At 46.5% G+C, this 18,702-nt stretch overlaps 2 protein-coding genes and 1 pseudogene across 2 annotated transcripts; 2 read left to right on the top strand and 1 right to left on the bottom strand.

Annotated features, from left to right (window-relative positions):
• Window positions 1–503: 503 nt before the first annotated feature.
• On the bottom strand, window positions 504–3,845 carry LOC100845236 (annotated as a pseudogene).
• Window positions 3,846–6,247: 2,402 nt separating this feature from the next.
• LOC100844620 (pentatricopeptide repeat-containing protein At5g46580, chloroplastic) lies at window positions 6,248–11,470 on the top strand. Its single transcript, XM_010231098.3, has 6 exons — window positions 6,248–8,422; window positions 9,203–9,341; window positions 9,521–9,634; window positions 10,720–10,799; window positions 10,913–11,037; window positions 11,181–11,470. The coding sequence occupies exons 1-6, from the start codon at window positions 6,319–6,321 to the stop codon at window positions 11,250–11,252; spliced, it is 2,634 nt and encodes an 877-aa protein (XP_010229400.1). The 5' UTR covers window positions 6,248–6,318; the 3' UTR covers window positions 11,253–11,470.
• Window positions 11,471–12,721: 1,251 nt separating this feature from the next.
• On the top strand, window positions 12,722–18,618 carry LOC100830366 (ATP-dependent DNA helicase 2 subunit KU80). The gene is made up of 12 exons (XM_003559743.4): window positions 12,722–12,876; window positions 13,332–13,424; window positions 13,534–13,585; window positions 14,000–14,131; window positions 14,704–15,098; window positions 15,258–15,544; window positions 16,362–16,557; window positions 16,635–16,841; window positions 17,309–17,476; window positions 17,556–17,885; window positions 18,039–18,172; window positions 18,267–18,618. Exons 1-12 carry the CDS (start codon window positions 12,862–12,864, stop codon window positions 18,325–18,327), a joined length of 2,070 nt encoding a protein of 689 aa, XP_003559791.1. The 5' UTR covers window positions 12,722–12,861; the 3' UTR covers window positions 18,328–18,618.
• Window positions 18,619–18,702: the final 84 nt, after the last annotated feature.

Here is an 18,702-nt window from a genome sequence, read left to right as displayed (position 1 = left end):
TTTTTAATATGCTCTGTTGGCCAATGATACATTAGTTCGCATGCAGGGTTTTGTTTCTGGGACGGATCATATCAAATTTTGAAAATGTAGAACATTTGCTCCTCATGTAGAATGCAGTTAGTGATAGCACATTTTCTACTCGATATGATTTCTCATCGCAGCATTGCATTTGGAAGTGCCTATGATGTGAAAGTTCAAACTTTAAATAGCAGCCTGGATCTTGACTATTCACGAGACAAGATGAATCATTTCAGGCATGGCAAAGACTACGTACCTTGAGCGCATCAAGGATAGAATTGAATCTAAAACATGTATTCAGTTAAATTTGAACAGTGGTTGCCACACCACAGCAACACATCTTTAACAACATCAACAACTGTTCTAGCTACCAGATAGTAGACGCCTCATATACTTTAAAGAAATTAGCTTATGTCATCTGTACTGAATACCACATCTCATTGGCATGGAGTACTTTCAAATCTATGGATTTAAAGACTAAAACAAAAGTAGAACCTTCACATCACATTTCTACTGCTAGTCATGGCATATTGTTTTCTACAATTAATTGGAGTTGTCACAGCGCACTGCCATTGCACTAGGTTTTTATTAGCATGGGACACAGTGTCACGGCAGCAACAGGGAAGTTCCACCCTTGCCTAAATGGGTGGATCTATACCACCTTCTTGGACACTTCATAATTTAGCCCCTTTCTGTCTTCCGTCGCATCAATGGAGATTGTCGATTCTGCACCGACTTCACCTTTGACGAGCATTTCGGACAGCGTTGTCGTCACGTTCTTCTGCACCCACCTACGTATGGGCCTTGCACCATACATCTGCAGGAGACAAAGCATGGATTGTTACCAAAGCATGCATACGGACAGAAGAGGAAGCGATCATGGCGATTCGTAAATCAGGACCAAATAAGCATGAAAAGAAGCTTTACTTACTGGGTCGAATGATTCCGACAAAATGACGTCCAACGCAGCATCACTTGCAGATAGAGAGATGCTCTTCTCAGCAACCTTGGCAATGACGCTCTTCATCTGGATTTTCACAATATCCTTCATTTGCTCTTGCAAAAGTGGCTCAAATACCACAATCTCAGTAAGCCTGTTGATAAATTCAGGCTTAAAGTGTCCCCGAACCTGCACCAACAAATATATACAACAGTCAGCAGGTGTCTACTAGAGCATTCGCAGCAGCAATACGAGTTTCACAAACCTTTTCCATTACAAGGTGCCGTGCAGCTTCCGTTGTGCTTTCTCCAGCCATTCTTGCGGTGAGATGCTCTGCTCCAAGATTTGAAGTCATAATGATGATGGTATTCTTGAAATCCACGGTCTGGCCTTTGCCATCGGTCAACACACCATCGTCAAGAAGTTGAACAAAAACGTTCAGCACTGAGGGGTTTGCCTTCTCCACCTCGTCGAAAAGGACGACACAATATGGGCGCCTCCGGACTTTTTCAGTCAGCTGTCCACCATCTTCATAGCCGATGCAGCTTCAAGAAGTTACAAAAGAAGCATTAAGATCAGCCAAACTAAAACACCAAGTGATAGTGTAATGTTCAAACATTATAAAAACTAAACCTTGGTGATGCTCCAATTAGACGCGCCACTGCTCCGAACTCCACATATTCAGACATGTCAATGCGAACCAACATATTTTCACTGTCAAATAGCTGCTCTGCAAGAGCTTTTGCAAGCTCTGTCTTTCCAACACCGGTCGAGCCTAAGAAGAGGAAAGAGCCTATGGGTTGGCCAGGCTGATCGAGGCCAGCTCTGGACCGGAACACTGCTTGTGCAACAACATTTACCGCTTCATCCTGGCCAACAACTCGCTCATGAAGTCTACCCGCTAGGTGGATTAACCTATCCTTCTCCTCTTGATCAAGTGCAGCGACAGGAATTCCAGTCCATCGGCTAACAACCTTCAAATGACAAACAATGGAATTTGCATGACAAACATAACTAATTGATCGAAACAGTATACAAGTGTCATTAGGAAAAGAATGCCTACTTGTGCGACATGATTCGGTGCAACTATTATTGCTTCCTTCACGCACAGCGGCTAATTCTTCTTCTTCTTGACGCCTCATCTTTTTCACGGTAGAACACGCCTCATCAATCAGATCAATGGCCTTATCAGGAAATTGACGGCCTGCAGTAAAGCCAGCAATAGAACCCATTAATTTTGTATAACATATATCCATTCTTGTCACTCATGGCTGCAACTTATCAGAGAAGAAACATCACAGTGCAGGTTACACCAAACATATTTACACATATAAGGCACGGTCACAAAAAGATTCGAACCTTCAAACGATTTGTAAATTATTTCAAACTTCATGTATCCAACAACAACAAGGGTACTCCACAGTGCTCTAATGTGATTGTGATTATTGCCCTTGAAGTGCACAAAACGACCATCATGTTGGTAGATTTTAATTAGCACGTAAGATTGAACAAGGATGGGCATCTAAGATCATGTATACTTGATTTTCTTCCGGTTCTTAATATTATAATTGCTAAGTGACTTGGTGCATCTGCTAATTACTTCAAGAAACAATACGAGTAAATTAATTCCTCACCAGTGATGTAGCGACCAGCGAGCAGTGCGGCAGCAACAAGAGCATCATCTTGGATCTCCACGCCATGGTGCTGTTCATACTGCTGCTTTAGCCCCCGCAGAATGGCAATGGTCCCCTGGGTGCTCGGTTCCCCAATGTGCACCTTCTGGAACCGGCGTTCAAGCGCGGCATCATTCTCGACGTACTTGCGGTAGTCATCAAAAGTCGTCGCACCCAAACAGCGGATACGGCCACGGGCCAAAGACGGCTTCATCATGTTGGCAGCATCACTGGTTCCCCAATTATCACCAGCGCCAAGAAGCATGTGCATCTCGTCGATGAATTATCTTGCCTCCCGAATCCTCCGCCTCCTTTAGGACGCTCTTCAAACGCCTCTCAAACATACCACGTAGTACGGTTCCAGACAGCATCGCCCCAAGGTCAACCTCCACGACACGTGCACCCCTGAGCTCGGAAGGGACCTTGCCAGCAGCAATGCGCTGTGCGAGGCCCTCGGCGATGGCCGTCTTGCCGACCCCAGGGGCACCAACGAGGGCAGCACAGTTCTTGGTCTTGCGGCAGAGAATAGAAACGACACGGTCAATCTCGTCTTCGCGTCCGATCACCGGACCAGCTGCATTGCTGGTAATGTACCGTCCGTAGGTGCGCAGGCATGACTTCCGTTCGTAGTAGCGCCATGCTGCCCAACACAGACCGGCTGCCGCTCCCAGGTAGAACACTGGTTCCACCTGATTCCACACCCTACACAATTCACTCTGGCAGCGTGATAACAAGCTCCCATCATCAGGCTGCATACGCTGCAAGACACTTGTCCTCAGCAGGGGATCGAAGGTTCTGCTCCCCATACCCGTAACTTGGCAAAAGCCCAAACCTGAACAACGCAACAAGACATGATTTATTGTACAGCCAGCAAATTTCATACGGCAATGTAGAGTCAGGATGATGATCCAATTTCAGTGCTCCTCATAATTGAGATCGAACTCAAGTACTAGCAAAATTGGGAATTTGTTAAAAAGGGTTTCCTTTTTTCTCAAGTAGAACAGAAGGAAAAAAATGACTAGCTTTGAATCGAGACCGCAGCAGCTGCTCAACTCTTCCGCGCCGCTCCCCACGCCGGCGCCGCCTCCGAACTTGAGCTTTCGCCGGCGCCGCCTCCGACCTTGAGCTTTCGTCGGCTGGACCGCTCCGGCCGGCGTAGCTCGATTCCCGGTTCACTCCCTCGCCGCCCGCCTCGACCAGCTGGTTCCGGTCGGCTCTCCTCTGGCTCGTTTTTTTTTTTGGAGAGGCTCTCCTCTGGCTCTGGTCACGCACACGCCGCTAAAAGGCCTCGAAGCACTAGGGTTCCCCCCCTTGTGGGCTTTCTGGGCCTTAAAAAGAAGAGCCACTACGCCGAGTCCGGTTTGAGCTATGGGCTGTGAAACCGAGTCGATCCCAGTTTGTCTGGATGTACCCAGTACGAGTCGTTTGGTTCTAAAAAAAAAAGATTCGCTCAAAAAAAAGTTCTAAAAAAAGAGTACGAGTCGTTTATGAACTTTACGTTTATGTACGTGGTCGCTCAAAAAAATGTATTGTACGTGCACTCGGACTCTCGGAGACATGCATCCGAAGTTGTGTCGTGGACCTATTTTCAAGCTCAAAGATATCAATTTCAAATCATAATAGATAAGTACCACTCCACTTTTTTTCACTTCTAAATATAATATCGGATGAGTATAATGTGAAAATGTATACAACGATACATTTAATAAAACTAATTTGAAGTCAGAGATGTTGGAAGTTTTTTTTATAAACTTATTCAAATTTGAAGAATTGAACTTTGACTTAAGAAAAATTTAGAATTTTATGTTTAGAAACGGAGGTAGCACTTGCTTGCACCACTAGGATTATTTGAGTTCCCCTCCTACTGCGGCCATTCCATTTGGACATGGTTTCTTTTCGAAAAGGAGAATGAAACCCAGGGCCTAAACACAATACATGTCAGATGATGTAGAGATTCTTCCTTTTGTATAGAAGACAAAAGAAGAGGAATTCTCTCCAATTTCCATTTGTGCATCTATTCTACTCCTATAGCTACCAGTGAAACCATAGCCTTCACTTTAACTCGTCAAATACTAAGATTGGATATACATTTGTGTATACATTATCTTTTTCTAGAACAAGAGATATACATGTGTTTTGAGGTATAACTTTAGTCGTGAATAAAACGTCGTCATTGCTAGTTAATGCTATGAGTTATCCACACTCGCGCGAGATTCAATACATTTCCATCTTTATCTCGGATAACACTTCGGCGACGTACACCCGGTGCCACAACAGTCCCTGACACGTGGGGCTTGGGCCCACACGACAGCGACTGTGCCGTACGTCGCTGAAGCCGCGCCCCTCTGTCGTCCCTTCCATATATCTCTCCGCCAATGTTGCGCCGTAAATTAATTGTGTCTATGAAATTCGCAACAAGATTAACATATACCACCAGTGTGGGTATATATCAAATTGTTATGTGTTGCAAACATTAATGGGCGGTAATTACTTCCCTACGGGTATAAATATATATATATGACCTCCTCGATCGATGGAATTGCATCAAAAACCAGAATTATAAGCTAAGCTAGCTTTGCTCAATACAATCACCGGAGGCGATGACGACGTGGAGCTGGAGCGAGAACAAGAGGTTCGAGGTGGCGCTGGCGACGGTCGACCTCGACAAGCCTGACAAGTGGGACCGCATTGCGGAGGCGGTCGGAGGCGGGAAGACTGCCGACGACGTGAAGCGCCATTACGACCTCCTCATCGAGGACCTCCGCCGCATCGAGGAGATGTCCCTCTCCTCCGATGACGACGATGAAGAAGAAGAAGACGACGACAACAATTAAGTTCAGGTCCAAGTCCAACTCCGACAACTCCAGCACCAGCAAGCAGGCATGATCCATCCATGGCTGCATTCGTGCTTTCATGGTTGCAATGTTTGGTCCAAGATTGAGAGCTCCATCTTAGATTCTTAATCCAGCAAGAATAAGCTATATGCATTTGTATCCTGTTTCTTTTCATTTCCTGTGTCTCTGTGCGTGCGCTGGTACTGTGCTAGTGTCAGTGTGTGTTTGTATTCTGCTATGTATGCGGTGTTCGTACTACATATGTGTTCTTGTGCTTGCATAGTTGCATTTGCAAGTATACTGGTCACATGTACGTGCGCATACCTGCGTACTACTTAATTTAAGTAATATTACCATGCTTTATCATGACAAATTAGCCAAGGGTAGCAAGTACCTAGTAACAATTTATCGACCGACTGGTGCGCGCAAAGTGATATCCCAGTCAAACATTGATGATCATCCATGCGTTCATTTTGGTTTGTTTCGCAAAGACCCTTTGGATGCATTCAAATTATTTCCATATTCTGTAAATACAATCCCGTCTCCACATGTAACTTTTGGCGATAACATTTTAGGAAAATTTGAGTTCCCAACAGTTATTGTTTTTTCTGAGGGAACCACTCAGTTTGCAAGCGGGCCTTGGAGCATCTACTACGTGGGTTTCTCCAGGCCGGGCTCCAGAGCAACAGATAACAATGACTTGCAAACGGCCATGCTAGTTTGCGGCCCATTGTTTTTCCACAGATATTTTTTTCGCGGGCGGATCTCTTTTCTTTTCTTCCTCGTCGGCTCCAATCCAAAACTCCACTCCACTCCTCGGACGGATTCTATCCATCCACTTCGGCTGCCCGCCATGGCGCCAACCGCCGCCGCCTTCCTCTTCCACGCCCCGCCGCCGCGGAAGCCCATGCCGAGCAGCAGACGCACTACCACCATCCTCTGCTCCTCCTCCTCGACGCCCTCCCTCTCCGACCAGCTCCATCCGCTCTCCCGCACGCTCCTCGCCGACAAGCCCACACCGGCGGGGGCGGGCCAGCAGCAGGGCCGGCCCACGCCGGAGCCCACGTGGGTGAACCCATCCAAGCCGCGGCCCACGGTGCTGTCCCTCAGCCGCCACCGCCGCCGCCCGGCCTCCTCCCACCCTTCCTCCGCCCCGCTCCAGCCGCTCATCCGCGACCTCCGGGCGCTCCCGGAGGACGCCGACGTGGCCCCCACCCTCCGTGCCTTCTTCCCCGACGACGGCGGCCCGCCGTCCTCCTCCGACGCGCTCCTCCTCCTCAACTACCTCCACCCGTCCTGGCGCAAGTCGCTCTCCCTCCTCTCCTACCTCCGCTCCCTCCCTGCGGACGCCTTCGCCGTCGACACCATCTTCTTCAACGTCGCGCTCAAGTCGCTCCGCGCGGCGCGGCGGTGGGCGGAGTGCGAGCGGCTGGCGCTCGACATGGTCGCCTCCGGCGTCCCGCTCGACAACATCACCTACTCCACCCTCATCACCGCCGCGCGCCGGTGCCGCCAGTTCGCCAAGGCCGTCGAGTGGTTCGAGCGCATGTACTCTCCCGGCGGCGGTGGCGTGCTCCCCGACGAGGTCACCTACTCCGCCGTGCTCGACGTCTACGCGCAGCTGCGGATGAAGGAGGAGGTGCTCGCGCTCTTCGACCGCGCCAGGGGCAGCGGCTGGAAGCCCGACCACGTCGCCTTCGCCGTCCTCGCCAAGATGTTCGGCGAGGCCGGCGACTACGACGGCATCCAGTTCGTCTTCAGAGAGATGAGGGAGGTCGGGATCAAGCCCAACATCTTCGTCTACAACGCGCTGCTCGAGGCCCTGGGCAAGACCGGCAAGCCGGGGCTCGCCCGCAGCCTGTTCGAGGAAATGACCGCCGAGGGCGTCGAGCCCAACGCCCGCACGCTCACCGCGGTCGCCAAGATCTACGGCAGGGCGCGCTGGGGCCGCGACGCGCTCCAGCTGTGGGAGCAGATGCGCCAGAAGAAGATCCCCGCCGATAGCATCCTCTGCAACACCCTGCTCAGCATGTGCGCCGACGTGGGGTTGGTGGCCGAGGCCGAGCAGCTCTTCGAAGAGATGAAGGACCCGGAACTCAGCGACGTGCCGAAGCCAGACAAGTGGAGCTACACGGCCATGATCAACATATATGGGAGCATCAAAGACGCAGACCGCGCGCTCCAGCTGTTTGCGGAAATGCTAGCGGAGGGCATAGAGCCCAACATAATGAGCTACACCATTGTGATCCAATGCCTTGGCAAGACAAATAGGATACAGGATGCGGCGGAGGTGCTCGAGGCAGGGCTGGAGAGGGGTCTCAAGCCCGATGACCGGCTCTGTGGGTGCTTGCTCTCCGTTGTCGCTCTAAGCAGCGGGGACGAGACGGAGTTGATGCTTGCTTGCCTTGAAAAGGTTAACAGAAATTTAGTCAAGCTGATCAGACTGCTAGGGGACGCCCAAGTGGGTGTCGATGAACTCAAAGAGGAGTTAAAGGCTGTACTGAATGCCGCAGACTCTGAAGTTCGCCGGCCATACTGCAACTGTTTGATCGACATATGCCAGAACCATGGCTTCCCTGCTCACAGATCAGGAGAACTCTTCCATCTAGCCCAACACTACGGCCTGTACTCCAAGCTTCATATCAGAAAGGACGAGGAGTGGCTGCTGGACCTGCGATCGCTCTCGGTTGGTGCAGCCAAGACGGCATTCGACGACTGGATGAAGACCATCTCAGAGCGCTCCGCGCAGGGCAAGCCTTTGCCGGAGTTCTTCAACGTGTTCACCGGGTCCAGCACCCACAAGTTTGCGCAGGGGCTGGCGAGCGCCTTCGCGGTTCATCTCGAGGAAACCGCGGTGCCGTTCCGGCCCAGCGAGTCTCAGGTCGGCAGCTTCGTCAGTTCGAGGGATGATTTGGTTTCGTGGCTGCAGACGAGCAGTTCATCGTCAGTTGCCGCATGACTGAATATAGCTATAATGGGTTTAGCCGGAGAATGCTCTCAAGGTGGCCAGGCGGGATGAATGAGAGAACTGGATGGGTTAGTAAGCTCATCATCATCCAGTGCACACTCCATGGTCAACATGTTGCACTAGATCTAGGAGGAGACATAAGATTCATAAAGTTATGTAATTGTTCCATAGCATGCAGAGTTAGGCTGAAAATGATGACCAAGTTCTGTCATACTTACAGTGATGGTTTTGTACTGAAATTCGAAATGCCACTTCTCAAATACCATAAAACCTGGGTGCAGGCTTTGCTATCTTATTTCATGGATGTGGTTGTGTTTCTTCAATGGACAGCTTTGTGTGTTGATTTGGCCACTAATTTACGTCTTAACAGCAGGAGTTTGTTTAATTCTTATGGCAAACAGCAGTCTCTGTAAAACTGTAGACTGAAAGACAGGTCTCTGTCAGAATGTATTTGCTAGCTTCAGTTTTACTAACTCTCAACAGCTTGTTTTTGTTTCCCTCTGCAGAATAAAGCAAGGGGAGTCTTCCAGGATTAAGGAGCTGGGAATTTTGAGATGCAGGACATTGTTAAGCTGAACTCCACCAGGATTATTCTGAATTTCTGATGATGATTCCCTGCTTTTTTTTTGTTCTATAGGGCAGTTTGCCGGCATCCTCGGGCCGGCCCATCTCTAGCGTTGCCGCGTTGGAAATAGCAGAATAACTGGCCCAGCCCATCTCGGCCCATACAGCCCATCTCTGGGGTTCTTCCCCATGATTCGAGTCTGAGGTCTCTCTCTGCTTCATCCTGCTTCGATTCCACGCACGCGAGAAGGGGAGGAGGAGATCGCTGAGACCGGACCGGAGCGCGAGAAGATGATACTCGCCGTGCTCTTCGCCAACTCCGACGGCAACATCCTCATCGAGAGGTACCCCAGCACCCCCTCGAATCCTCTTGCTTCCGACAACCCCGAGATCTCGCCTCGCCTCACGATCGAGCGAGTGAGATCTGCCAATTCGGCGCTTACCCGCCTGACGAATCCTGAATTTGCGATTGCTGGTTAGACTGGCTGACTGACAGAGTGGTGGTTGCGGGGGGAATTCGCAGGTTCCATGGTGTCCCGGCGGAGGAGAGGCTGCACTGGCGTTCTTTCCTGGTGAAGCTTGGGTCCGAGAACCTCAAGGGGGCCAAGAACGAGGAGCTCCTTGTTGCCTCCCACAAGTACGCAACGCAATTTTTTTTACTTCTCCCAGCGCAACGAGCAAATCTTTTCTGTCTAGCCTTTCACTAGTGATCTACTACTGTTGTATTCTGATGGGAATCCTAATTGACGCTTTTATTCAATTGCTAGCTCATCTCATGTGCTCCTTGCGTGTCACTTAGATTTAGGCGTCGAGTAGTGGAAACAGTATAGAGAGGTCGGCCGTCTCTTGGTTTAGCTAGTTCCTGCTGAGAAGCATTTCTGGTTTAAGCTGAGTTAACCAGACTGAACTAGCTATTAAACATTAACCCTTCTTGACGTCTATCTCTAGAAGATGTAAGCATGCCATCATTACTCAACCCCTAATAGTGTATTGTTGTACTCAAGCTAACCTCCTTGTTCTACAATTAGTTGGCATTTGCCATTTTTTATATCAAGAAGAGATTATTTCTACTCTTTAAAGTCCTAGTAATTCTGTCAGTCAGTTGGAAATAAATTTCTCCCTTTTGTATTAGCCATAAGGTTGTTGAACAATTTTTACAACTTATTGATAGTTCCTGGGAAGTGAAGTGTATAATACTGACTAGAATATACAGGAAAACATGTAATTGTTTTTACCAAACCCAAAGACTCGTCAACTATTAATAACAGTCCAGGCCTATTGTCATTTGATGAATGTGATATGTGAACATCATTTTTGTGCTGTCCATTTTCCCGGATCACTCTCTGACTACCATTGGTGCAGACCTGTATGTTAGTTTCAGTCAGTAGTTGGTTCATTTGCGTCGTCAAATCTGCCCAGTAGCAGTACTTCTAAATTACCCGTGATCCTCTTGAAGTATGTGATATGAAGACTGAGTAATCTGTTATTTCAGTTTGCTCTCTACTATGCCAAGCCATCATTATGAGTGTCACGCCATACATGTTTCCAGAACTCCATATAGATCACTGAGCTTCATACAACTGATCATATATTCATCCCTATATTCATATGCATGTGCATCTTGAGTTCCAGTGCCATGGTTTCCATGACTTGAGTCTGAGCCAAGCTTGTGCTCTTTAAATTCTTCCCATCCATAATATCTGACTGTCGACGCTTTCCCAGGTCGGTCTCTATTGTTTATACCATGATTGGGGACGTCTGCCTGTACATTGTTGGAAAGGACGAATACGACGAGCTTGCTTGTGAGTACCGAGTTTCTGTTCTTGTTAAACGTCTCCCGTTTCAAAACCTTTTTTACTACTTCACCTCACCTTTCGCCCTAAGCGTGGTACTATCTACTGCCTGCACATTGCAGTGTCCGAGGTGATCTTTGCTGTCACATCAGCAGTGAAGGACGTCTGCGGGAAACCACCAACCGAGCGCCTCTTCCTTGACAAGTACGGGAGGATTTGCTTGTGCCTCGACGAGATTGTCTGGAAGGTAAAGCACACAAATTTTCATGCTCGCCCGCGTGACTGTAAACTGGTTGCCCCATCCATCGCCGCCATCATCAAAGTGATAATAGTAGTAGAGTCTCTGCTCGGTGTCTGATGTTATTGTTGTTGTTGATGATGATGATGCAGGGGTTGCTGGAGAACACAGAGAAGGACAGAGTCCGGAGGCTGATTAGGCTAAAGCCGCCCGTGGAGCCATGATTTGGAAAAATGGAAATGGGCGGATGTGCTGTGCTATGCTGTGTGTATCGCTGTAATCATACATCTCTTTTATGAGAACAAGATATTCACCTACTTCTACATTCTTTTCTTGTCTCTTTATGAGAAAAAAGATTGTGGCTCTGCTCATTCGGGGGTGCGGATTATTGTCGTGTTTACGTCCAATGATTTTCTGGCATGTGAAATTTTGTGTGCTTAAACCGTATGACTTCTTTTTTTTCTCGGGAAGCCTAAACCGTATGAGTATGACCTTGCTATGAATTACTGTATGCCCAGCAGCCTCACTGGGCCTCCACGTTACTAGTCGGACCTGCAGCAGCTTCTCGCGCGGGCTGGGCTGGGCCAATCTGGCGACAAACTGAAGCCCATGCCACAGTCTTGTGCCACGTGGCAGACTGAAATCTACCCAAATAATAAAAAGAGGAACGCTTCCTTTCTCATCCTCGCCGTCCAGATGAAAAGATAGAACTGGGTTTGTGTTCTAAGATTTCGGTTAAACTGCAATTTTGCTTCTCCTTCCACGGATCTCTCCTCGACCTCATCCCCTACCCGCAACTCGCTGCCTCCTGTTGGGTTGGGACCCAAGGCACTGTCCCGCCGTGCCATGGATTTGGTTTTTTCTGCAAGTTTGTCCCCCCCTCCCCGCGCTCTCTCTCCATCTGCCAGCCTAGTAGCTGCGGCGGCGCTCTGGTTGCCACGATGCTGCTCCACCATCTACGGCCGGGCGCTCGCCTCCGCCCGACGCCGCGCAACCGCCCGTCCCCACATCCACATCGACCCCCTGCGCTTCACTGCCGCCGTTCAACCACCGGCCACCCGAATCTAGAGTGCCACCCGTGGCCTCCTCCACCTCCGTCTCGCATGCCGCTGCCGCCTTCTCCGGCAACCCCCGCTGCCTCCTCCTCCCCTGTTACCTGCGTCGCCTCCCTCACAGGCGCTCGTGCCCGTGCTCAAGCTCCCGCATCCGCTTCGCCGCTTGCCACACCAATACCCTCCTCTCATCACCCGGGGCCAGGTGTCGTCCGCTGCCACGGCATGCTCGTCCGCCTCCTCTGCTAGCGGGTTCTCTGTAGGTTGCTCACGCACGGGCTACCGCCGGGCAAGGCGGCCATCCTAGAGCGCCCAATGCCTAGCTCCGGTGGGGGCAAGGACCGGCCTCTGCATCCTTTGGACAAGATGGCCATCCTGCAGCAGCGCCCCCGTGCCAAGATCCGGTGGGTTGGCAAGGACCAGCCTTTGCACCATTTGAAGAAATCAACGATAAGTGACTCAGAATTCACACGTTCAGGAATATGACAATTATGGATTTCATGACAAAATCAATTGTTTCATTAAACTTGATTGAATGTTAAATCTTCTTATTGTCATTTCAATGAACGTGAATGTTTATGTGCATGTGTTTAAGAGATCGCGGGAACGCACGGAAAGAAAAAGAAGAAAAAACAAAAACAAAAGTCGCGGTCGCTCCTCCTTCCAAAGCAAGGAAGGAAGAGAGAGAGCAGGGCCAGCACAAAACCCTCGTCGTCGGCCGGCCCGCTTCTCTCTCCTCTCTCCTCCGCCGCGCCATAAACCCCAATCTTCCGCCGCCGCCATGGCTCGCAACAAGGTACGCCCCATCACCAGCTTCTCCCATTCCGCTCCCTGATCAATGGTCCGTAATAATCTGGTAGTGCCACGGGCGGCCATTCCCAAGCATTAATCCCCCCCTTCCCCCGTTCTCTTCTAGGGTTCGTTTGATCTGAAAGGTTTTGGTTGGTTCAAACCTTCCCCTAAGACGCCTCTAGGACCCTATTTCCTGCTCGGTCGAGTACTACTTTGCCTAAATGCTGCTTTCAACTCGTCAGTCGGCACCGAGGAGTGGATGTCAGGCCACCAATAGAAACGGGAAAGGCAGGAAACTGGAACCCATGGCAAAAGCGCCTTTTCGTTGATTCTGGGTGCTATAATGGGCAACCGGGGAATCATCGATTGGCAAATGTGTGGACAACTAGATACAGTGTTTCAGAATTGCATGTGTGCCATTCCACTTACTTTCAGTGTTTGGTAACGATTCTTGTGTAGGAAGGGCTGGTTTTGCTGCTGGATGTCGGGCCATCGATGCACGGGGCGCTGCAGGAAGTCGAGAATGTTTGCTCCACTCTCCTTCGTAAGAAGGCAAGCACGTGTTATTTCCTTCCATTCAAATGTCAGTGCCTGTTAATTTTGTCGTAAACCGTCATTCGGACTAGCGGCTTACCGTCTTTGCATTTTTTGCATGCTGCAGCTAGTGTATAATAGGAGTGATGAGGTCGGGATTGTCCTATTTGGAACTAAAGGTATAGCTATCCGCAATTAAGATAACAGATTATTATTTTCTTGTGCAGTTTTGCTTCGGATCTTGTTTGCTGACTATGTGATTAGCTTTCTATTTATCGGTTCTTTTTGTTAACTAAGCCATTAACTGGAAAAAATGTTTTTTATTCTTCCTACAACATATAGGTTATGTGCCATGATGAACTGAATGTAACTTTTAATTGCAAGTGCACGTATGGTCCTGATTAATGTCACTTCATGGAAGCCTTATCATACATATATTAACACTGGCCAAGTGTACGATTTATAATCACCATAGTAGTTATTTGAACCCCATTGCTTGAGATTTTTCCAAAAACATTATCTGGGACTGGCTTGCATTTTTATGCTTCTTAAAGTTAAAAACTGGCTGCTTCACTTTTTACGGGTGTATGCAGAAACGTGCAATGACCTCGCGAAGGAAATTGGTGGCTACAAGCATGTGGTGGTTAAGCATGATATTAAAGTTGTCGAGGAAGGAACAAAAGATGCTCTTCAAAACCTTCCACGGGGGACTGCCCCTGGCGATTGTATCCATAAAAACTAGTATGTGTTGGTGTTGGTGTGCCTTAATCTAATGTTAGAGAACCATTTGTTACTACTACTACATTTGCTGCACATCCATACCACGGTCATCAGCTGGCATCTGTTATAGACTCATTTTTACCTTTTATGTACTCTTTGTATTGTTGCCTACATTTATATGTGCTAGTTCATATCCACAATGATGGAACTTAAAGTGGTTCTTCGATCCATCATCAATCATCACCCGGCACCTGGTATAGGCTCTTTTTTACTTTATAAGCATTTTTTGTATTGTTGCGTACATTATATGTGCTAGTTCTTATCCACAACAATGGAACTTCAAGTAGTTCTTTGATCCATCATCTAAAAGTGTTTGCATTTTGAGGAGTTCCCTTTGCTGTAGTCTGAAATCTATGACTAAAACTCGGATCTTTATGTATCGGGTCGCTAAATGCTTCATACTTCTTTCAATTTTTATTTCTTTATGTTACCATATTGTTGGTGTGTGGAATGGCCTTGTTATGTTTTTATGGAGTATGTTCAAAATCAAGCATTGGAATTCCTTGACTAAAGCAAGTTCTGGATGCTATTGTTGTCGGTTTGGATATGCTGATAAAGAGATTCGGAAATACCAAAGGAAAGCACCGCCTGTGTCTAATCACCGATTCACAACATCCATTAAGAGATCCTCCTGAAGGGACAAAAGAAGATCAGGTGGACACAATTGCAGAGCAGATGAAAAAACATGATATTAAGATGGATTGCATTGTTTTCAGAGAATCTGGAGTTCAGCACAATTCTGTAATGGATGAAAATGACCAATTATTATATCACTTCAGAGATAGGTCTGTGGCCAAGGTTGTCCAGGTTGACACCCCAACATCACTCTTAGGTGCTCTCAAGACTAGAATTGTACTCCCAGTTACTATCTTCAGGGGAGACCTGGAAGTGAGCTCTAATTTGAAAATCAAGGTGTGGTGTTTGAAGATTCTCGTAATATTTCTGCCAGTTAAACAAAGTTTATTGTAGTCCAAAGTTACTCATTCAATTTGCAATGTAGTTTGACATTGCCATCTCATTAGTGTTCCAACTGGTTTAAAATGATGTTTCTGCTTGATGCCTTGTAAACAGGTGTGGGTCTATAAGAAAACATCCGAGGAGAAATTCCCCACTTTGAAGAAGTATTCGGATCAGGCTCCTCCGAGTGATAAATTTGCCTCGCATGAAGTCAAAGTGGATTTTGAATACAAAAGCATTCTAGAACCAGATACAGTTGTTCCACCAGATCAAAGAATTAAGGGCTATCTTTATGGTCCTCAAGTTGTTCCTATATCATCTGCTGAATGGGAGGCTGTCAAATTCAAACCAGAGAAAGGTGTAAAGCTTCTAGGCTTTGCAGATAGATCCAGCATACCGCGGTATCCTATATCCTTCAACTTGGAATCTGGCATTTGATATTTTTCTTTGGCACTTACTGACTTGTAGTTGCTAATAGGATTTTGACAGTATGTTAGCTTGAAACTATTAAGATACAGCTAGTCCTTGAGTTCTACCACTTTACCGTTGATGTACTGAAACTTTTCCTTGTTTTTCCATTTGCTGTTGTTTTGAGACATAGAAGTTGCAACTATTTTATCCCATTTGCTAGAAACACATCTTTCCTTACTCTCCTTGCCTCCTTAGTGATTGCATATTATAAGAATATTACGATTAATTGGAAGAAACTTCTGCATTGCTTTGTTAGTTCATGATTATTTCAAGTTTCTTGAGGTCACTTATTTGAAGACCTCACAATCCAACAAATCCATGTTGTGGTGCTGTGTGATCAGTTTGAAACATGAAACATTTGATGACCGCAAAGTGCTGATGATTGTGGCCTGGTTTTCCACTGGTTTCAGCTTGTGCCTTTATGTTATATAGTTATTTCAGTTACCATGGTCGACCCATAATTATTTCAATTATGTGTGTATAGCAATAGATTACAACAGAACCCATATTGGTACCGGGTAGAGCCCATTTTATCCTTTGAATAATACCTCCGTTGTCAAATTCTAAAGGCTAGTATAATTGCCCCATTCTTAAAGCATCTCACTGAGTAAAATAATTTGCTCTTAAATCCCAACTTGTGTGCATCTCAGAAAAGTTTCAACTTGTCTATGAGCTGCACAACAAATACTGTTGTTGCATTGCAGTTTTAACTCATAATGTAAGTGTGTCCTCTTTCTACTTTGACAGGCACTATTTTATGAAAGATGTGAACTCCTTTGTACCTGAACCGGGAAACAAAAAAGCAACTGTTGCAGTTTCTGCCATAGCTAGAGCAATGCAAGAAATGAATAAGGTCGCAATTCTGCGATGTGTCTGGAGACAGGGCCAAGGAAATGTCGCTTTTGGTGTACTGACACCAAACATCTCATCAGTGAATAACGTTGTATGTGCTTCATTAACAACTTGCAGTTGATGAGTAACTATGAGCATGTTCAAGTAATTCTTTACTGTAACTTGCAGCCAGATTCCTTTTTCTTCAATATACTTCCATTTAGTGAGGACATCAGGGAGTTTCAGTTTCGTTCCTTCAGCAGTCTACCATCATCATCACAACCTACTGAAGAACAGCAGGAAGCGGCAGATAGCCTAGTGAAGATGTTAGACCTTGCGCCACCTGGAAGGGAAGAGATCCTCAGGCCTGATTTCACACCAAATCCCATGTTGGAGGTTGAATGCTGCAATTCGCCAAACTATTTTATGTATTTTGTTATTCATTCTTGCCTAGTACTATATGCTATTTCTACACAGCTTGTTTTCACTGTTTTTTGCTGGTTTATGCTCAGTAAATGCTTTTGCCTGGCAGATGGTTTTTTATTCCAAAAATAATAATCTTGGCCTACTGTACAGTGTGAGTCACACCATGTTAGTTTCTGTGAATGACTGTTTTCCAATTCTGAAGTGGAAACAGTTTCCTGGGCTGCCAGTAAATATGATACTAGTCAAATCTTTTTCCAATCATTAGCCATCAAAGAGAACAAGTGTACAACAGGGTGCAAGTCAAAGATGAATTGGGATCATGCATGAGGGATGGCCTATGTTTTGGTGATCATGGATGTCCAAGTTGATGAACTTTTACTTGTTGTCATCTCGTTGTATCTTGTTTCATTGACTATGGTTCTGTTGCCCCCTTACAGAGGTTCTACAGTTTCCTTGATCTGAAGTCAAAAGAGCCAGATGCAAATGCCCCACCACTTGATAAATGTTTAAGAAGGATAACCGAGCCTGATTCTGATATTATTGATTATCAAGCACCATTGATCCAAAATTTGGGAAAAGCATTCGAGCTGAAGGACAACCCCAAGGTATGGACATTTTGTGTTAAAGACTTGATACTGTAATCTGGGAATCAACTTCAACATTAGCTTGTTTGATTTGTTCCAGAGAAAGAAAGCCCGGACACAAGAGAGATTGAATTATACAGCTGCGGATGATCAAACAAAAAAGTCAGCAGATCCTTATGCAGAGAAGGCTAAGGCAATAGAAGTTTTGTATCCTTCGGCAGAGAAGGTTGGGAAGATCGGAGATCTAAATCCTGTTCAAGATTTTGAAGCTATGCTTACAGAGAGATCCAGCTCAATATGGGTTCAGAAGGCAATTGAAGAGATGCAGAAGTACACAACTGTGTTGATAGAAAATTCTCCTCAAGGAGATTATTACCAAAAGGCACTCGAGTGTATTGTTGCCCTTCGGAAGGCCTGTATAATTGAACAGGTAATAATCCATGGTTATTTTGTTATTTTCATTTCAGTGTACAGTAGTAAGATAATTTAAATATCCTATGTTTTATTTGAGACTAAGACCACTTGCACATGATTAGTTTAAGCATGCTTGTTCAATTGTATCTTATCTCTCGTTTGTGTTTAGGAACCGAATGAATTCAACCAATTTCTGACTAAGCTTTATAAGAGATTGAAGAACGTGGATGATGTTGCTAAGTTCTTTCAACTACTTTCATCCAAGAATGTTTCTCTTATAAGCAAAGAAGAAGCACCTGACAGGTACGAACTTCTACTCGTATCATATCTACTGCAGAAATTCGATTATTATATTTCCTATTTTTACCATTTATTTTCTCCATGTATGTGCGCACAGCGATGTGACAGAAGAGATGGCAAGAAGCTTCTACTTGAAACCTGAAGCATCCTCCCAGTAGCATGGTTCTGAGTTTTTGACGCCTGGAGGCCAGGTAAACAGAGAACCGGAAGACATCAAACTGTCGCTAATGCTAAATCCTGACATTAGTTTAGCTTTAGCCCAGCAACACTCATGTTCTGAAGCTTGGTCATCGTATTCATGTCTGAAGCTTGGTCATGTTATCTGATATGATACTGTGTAGCATGAGTCTTGACGAACACACTAGCAGCTAAGCTACTGTTTTGGAACCCCAATATGTATTTTAATGCCTAACTGTTTTGGAAAGGGAAGTTCTGATGGAATGAAGAAATCCTTTGTTTCTTCTAGTCTCTTATTCATTACCTGCCCCAAATTTCTTTTCCTTGTCTGAACGAAACGAATTTCAGTCATTTCT

This window comes from Brachypodium distachyon, chromosome 1 (assembly GCF_000005505.3).
Source record: "Brachypodium distachyon strain Bd21 chromosome 1, Brachypodium_distachyon_v3.0, whole genome shotgun sequence".
Taxonomy (NCBI): Eukaryota; Viridiplantae; Streptophyta; class Magnoliopsida; order Poales; family Poaceae; genus Brachypodium; species Brachypodium distachyon.
Note: the sequence above shows the minus strand (reverse complement) of the source record. Positions and strands in the feature narration are given on the sequence as shown.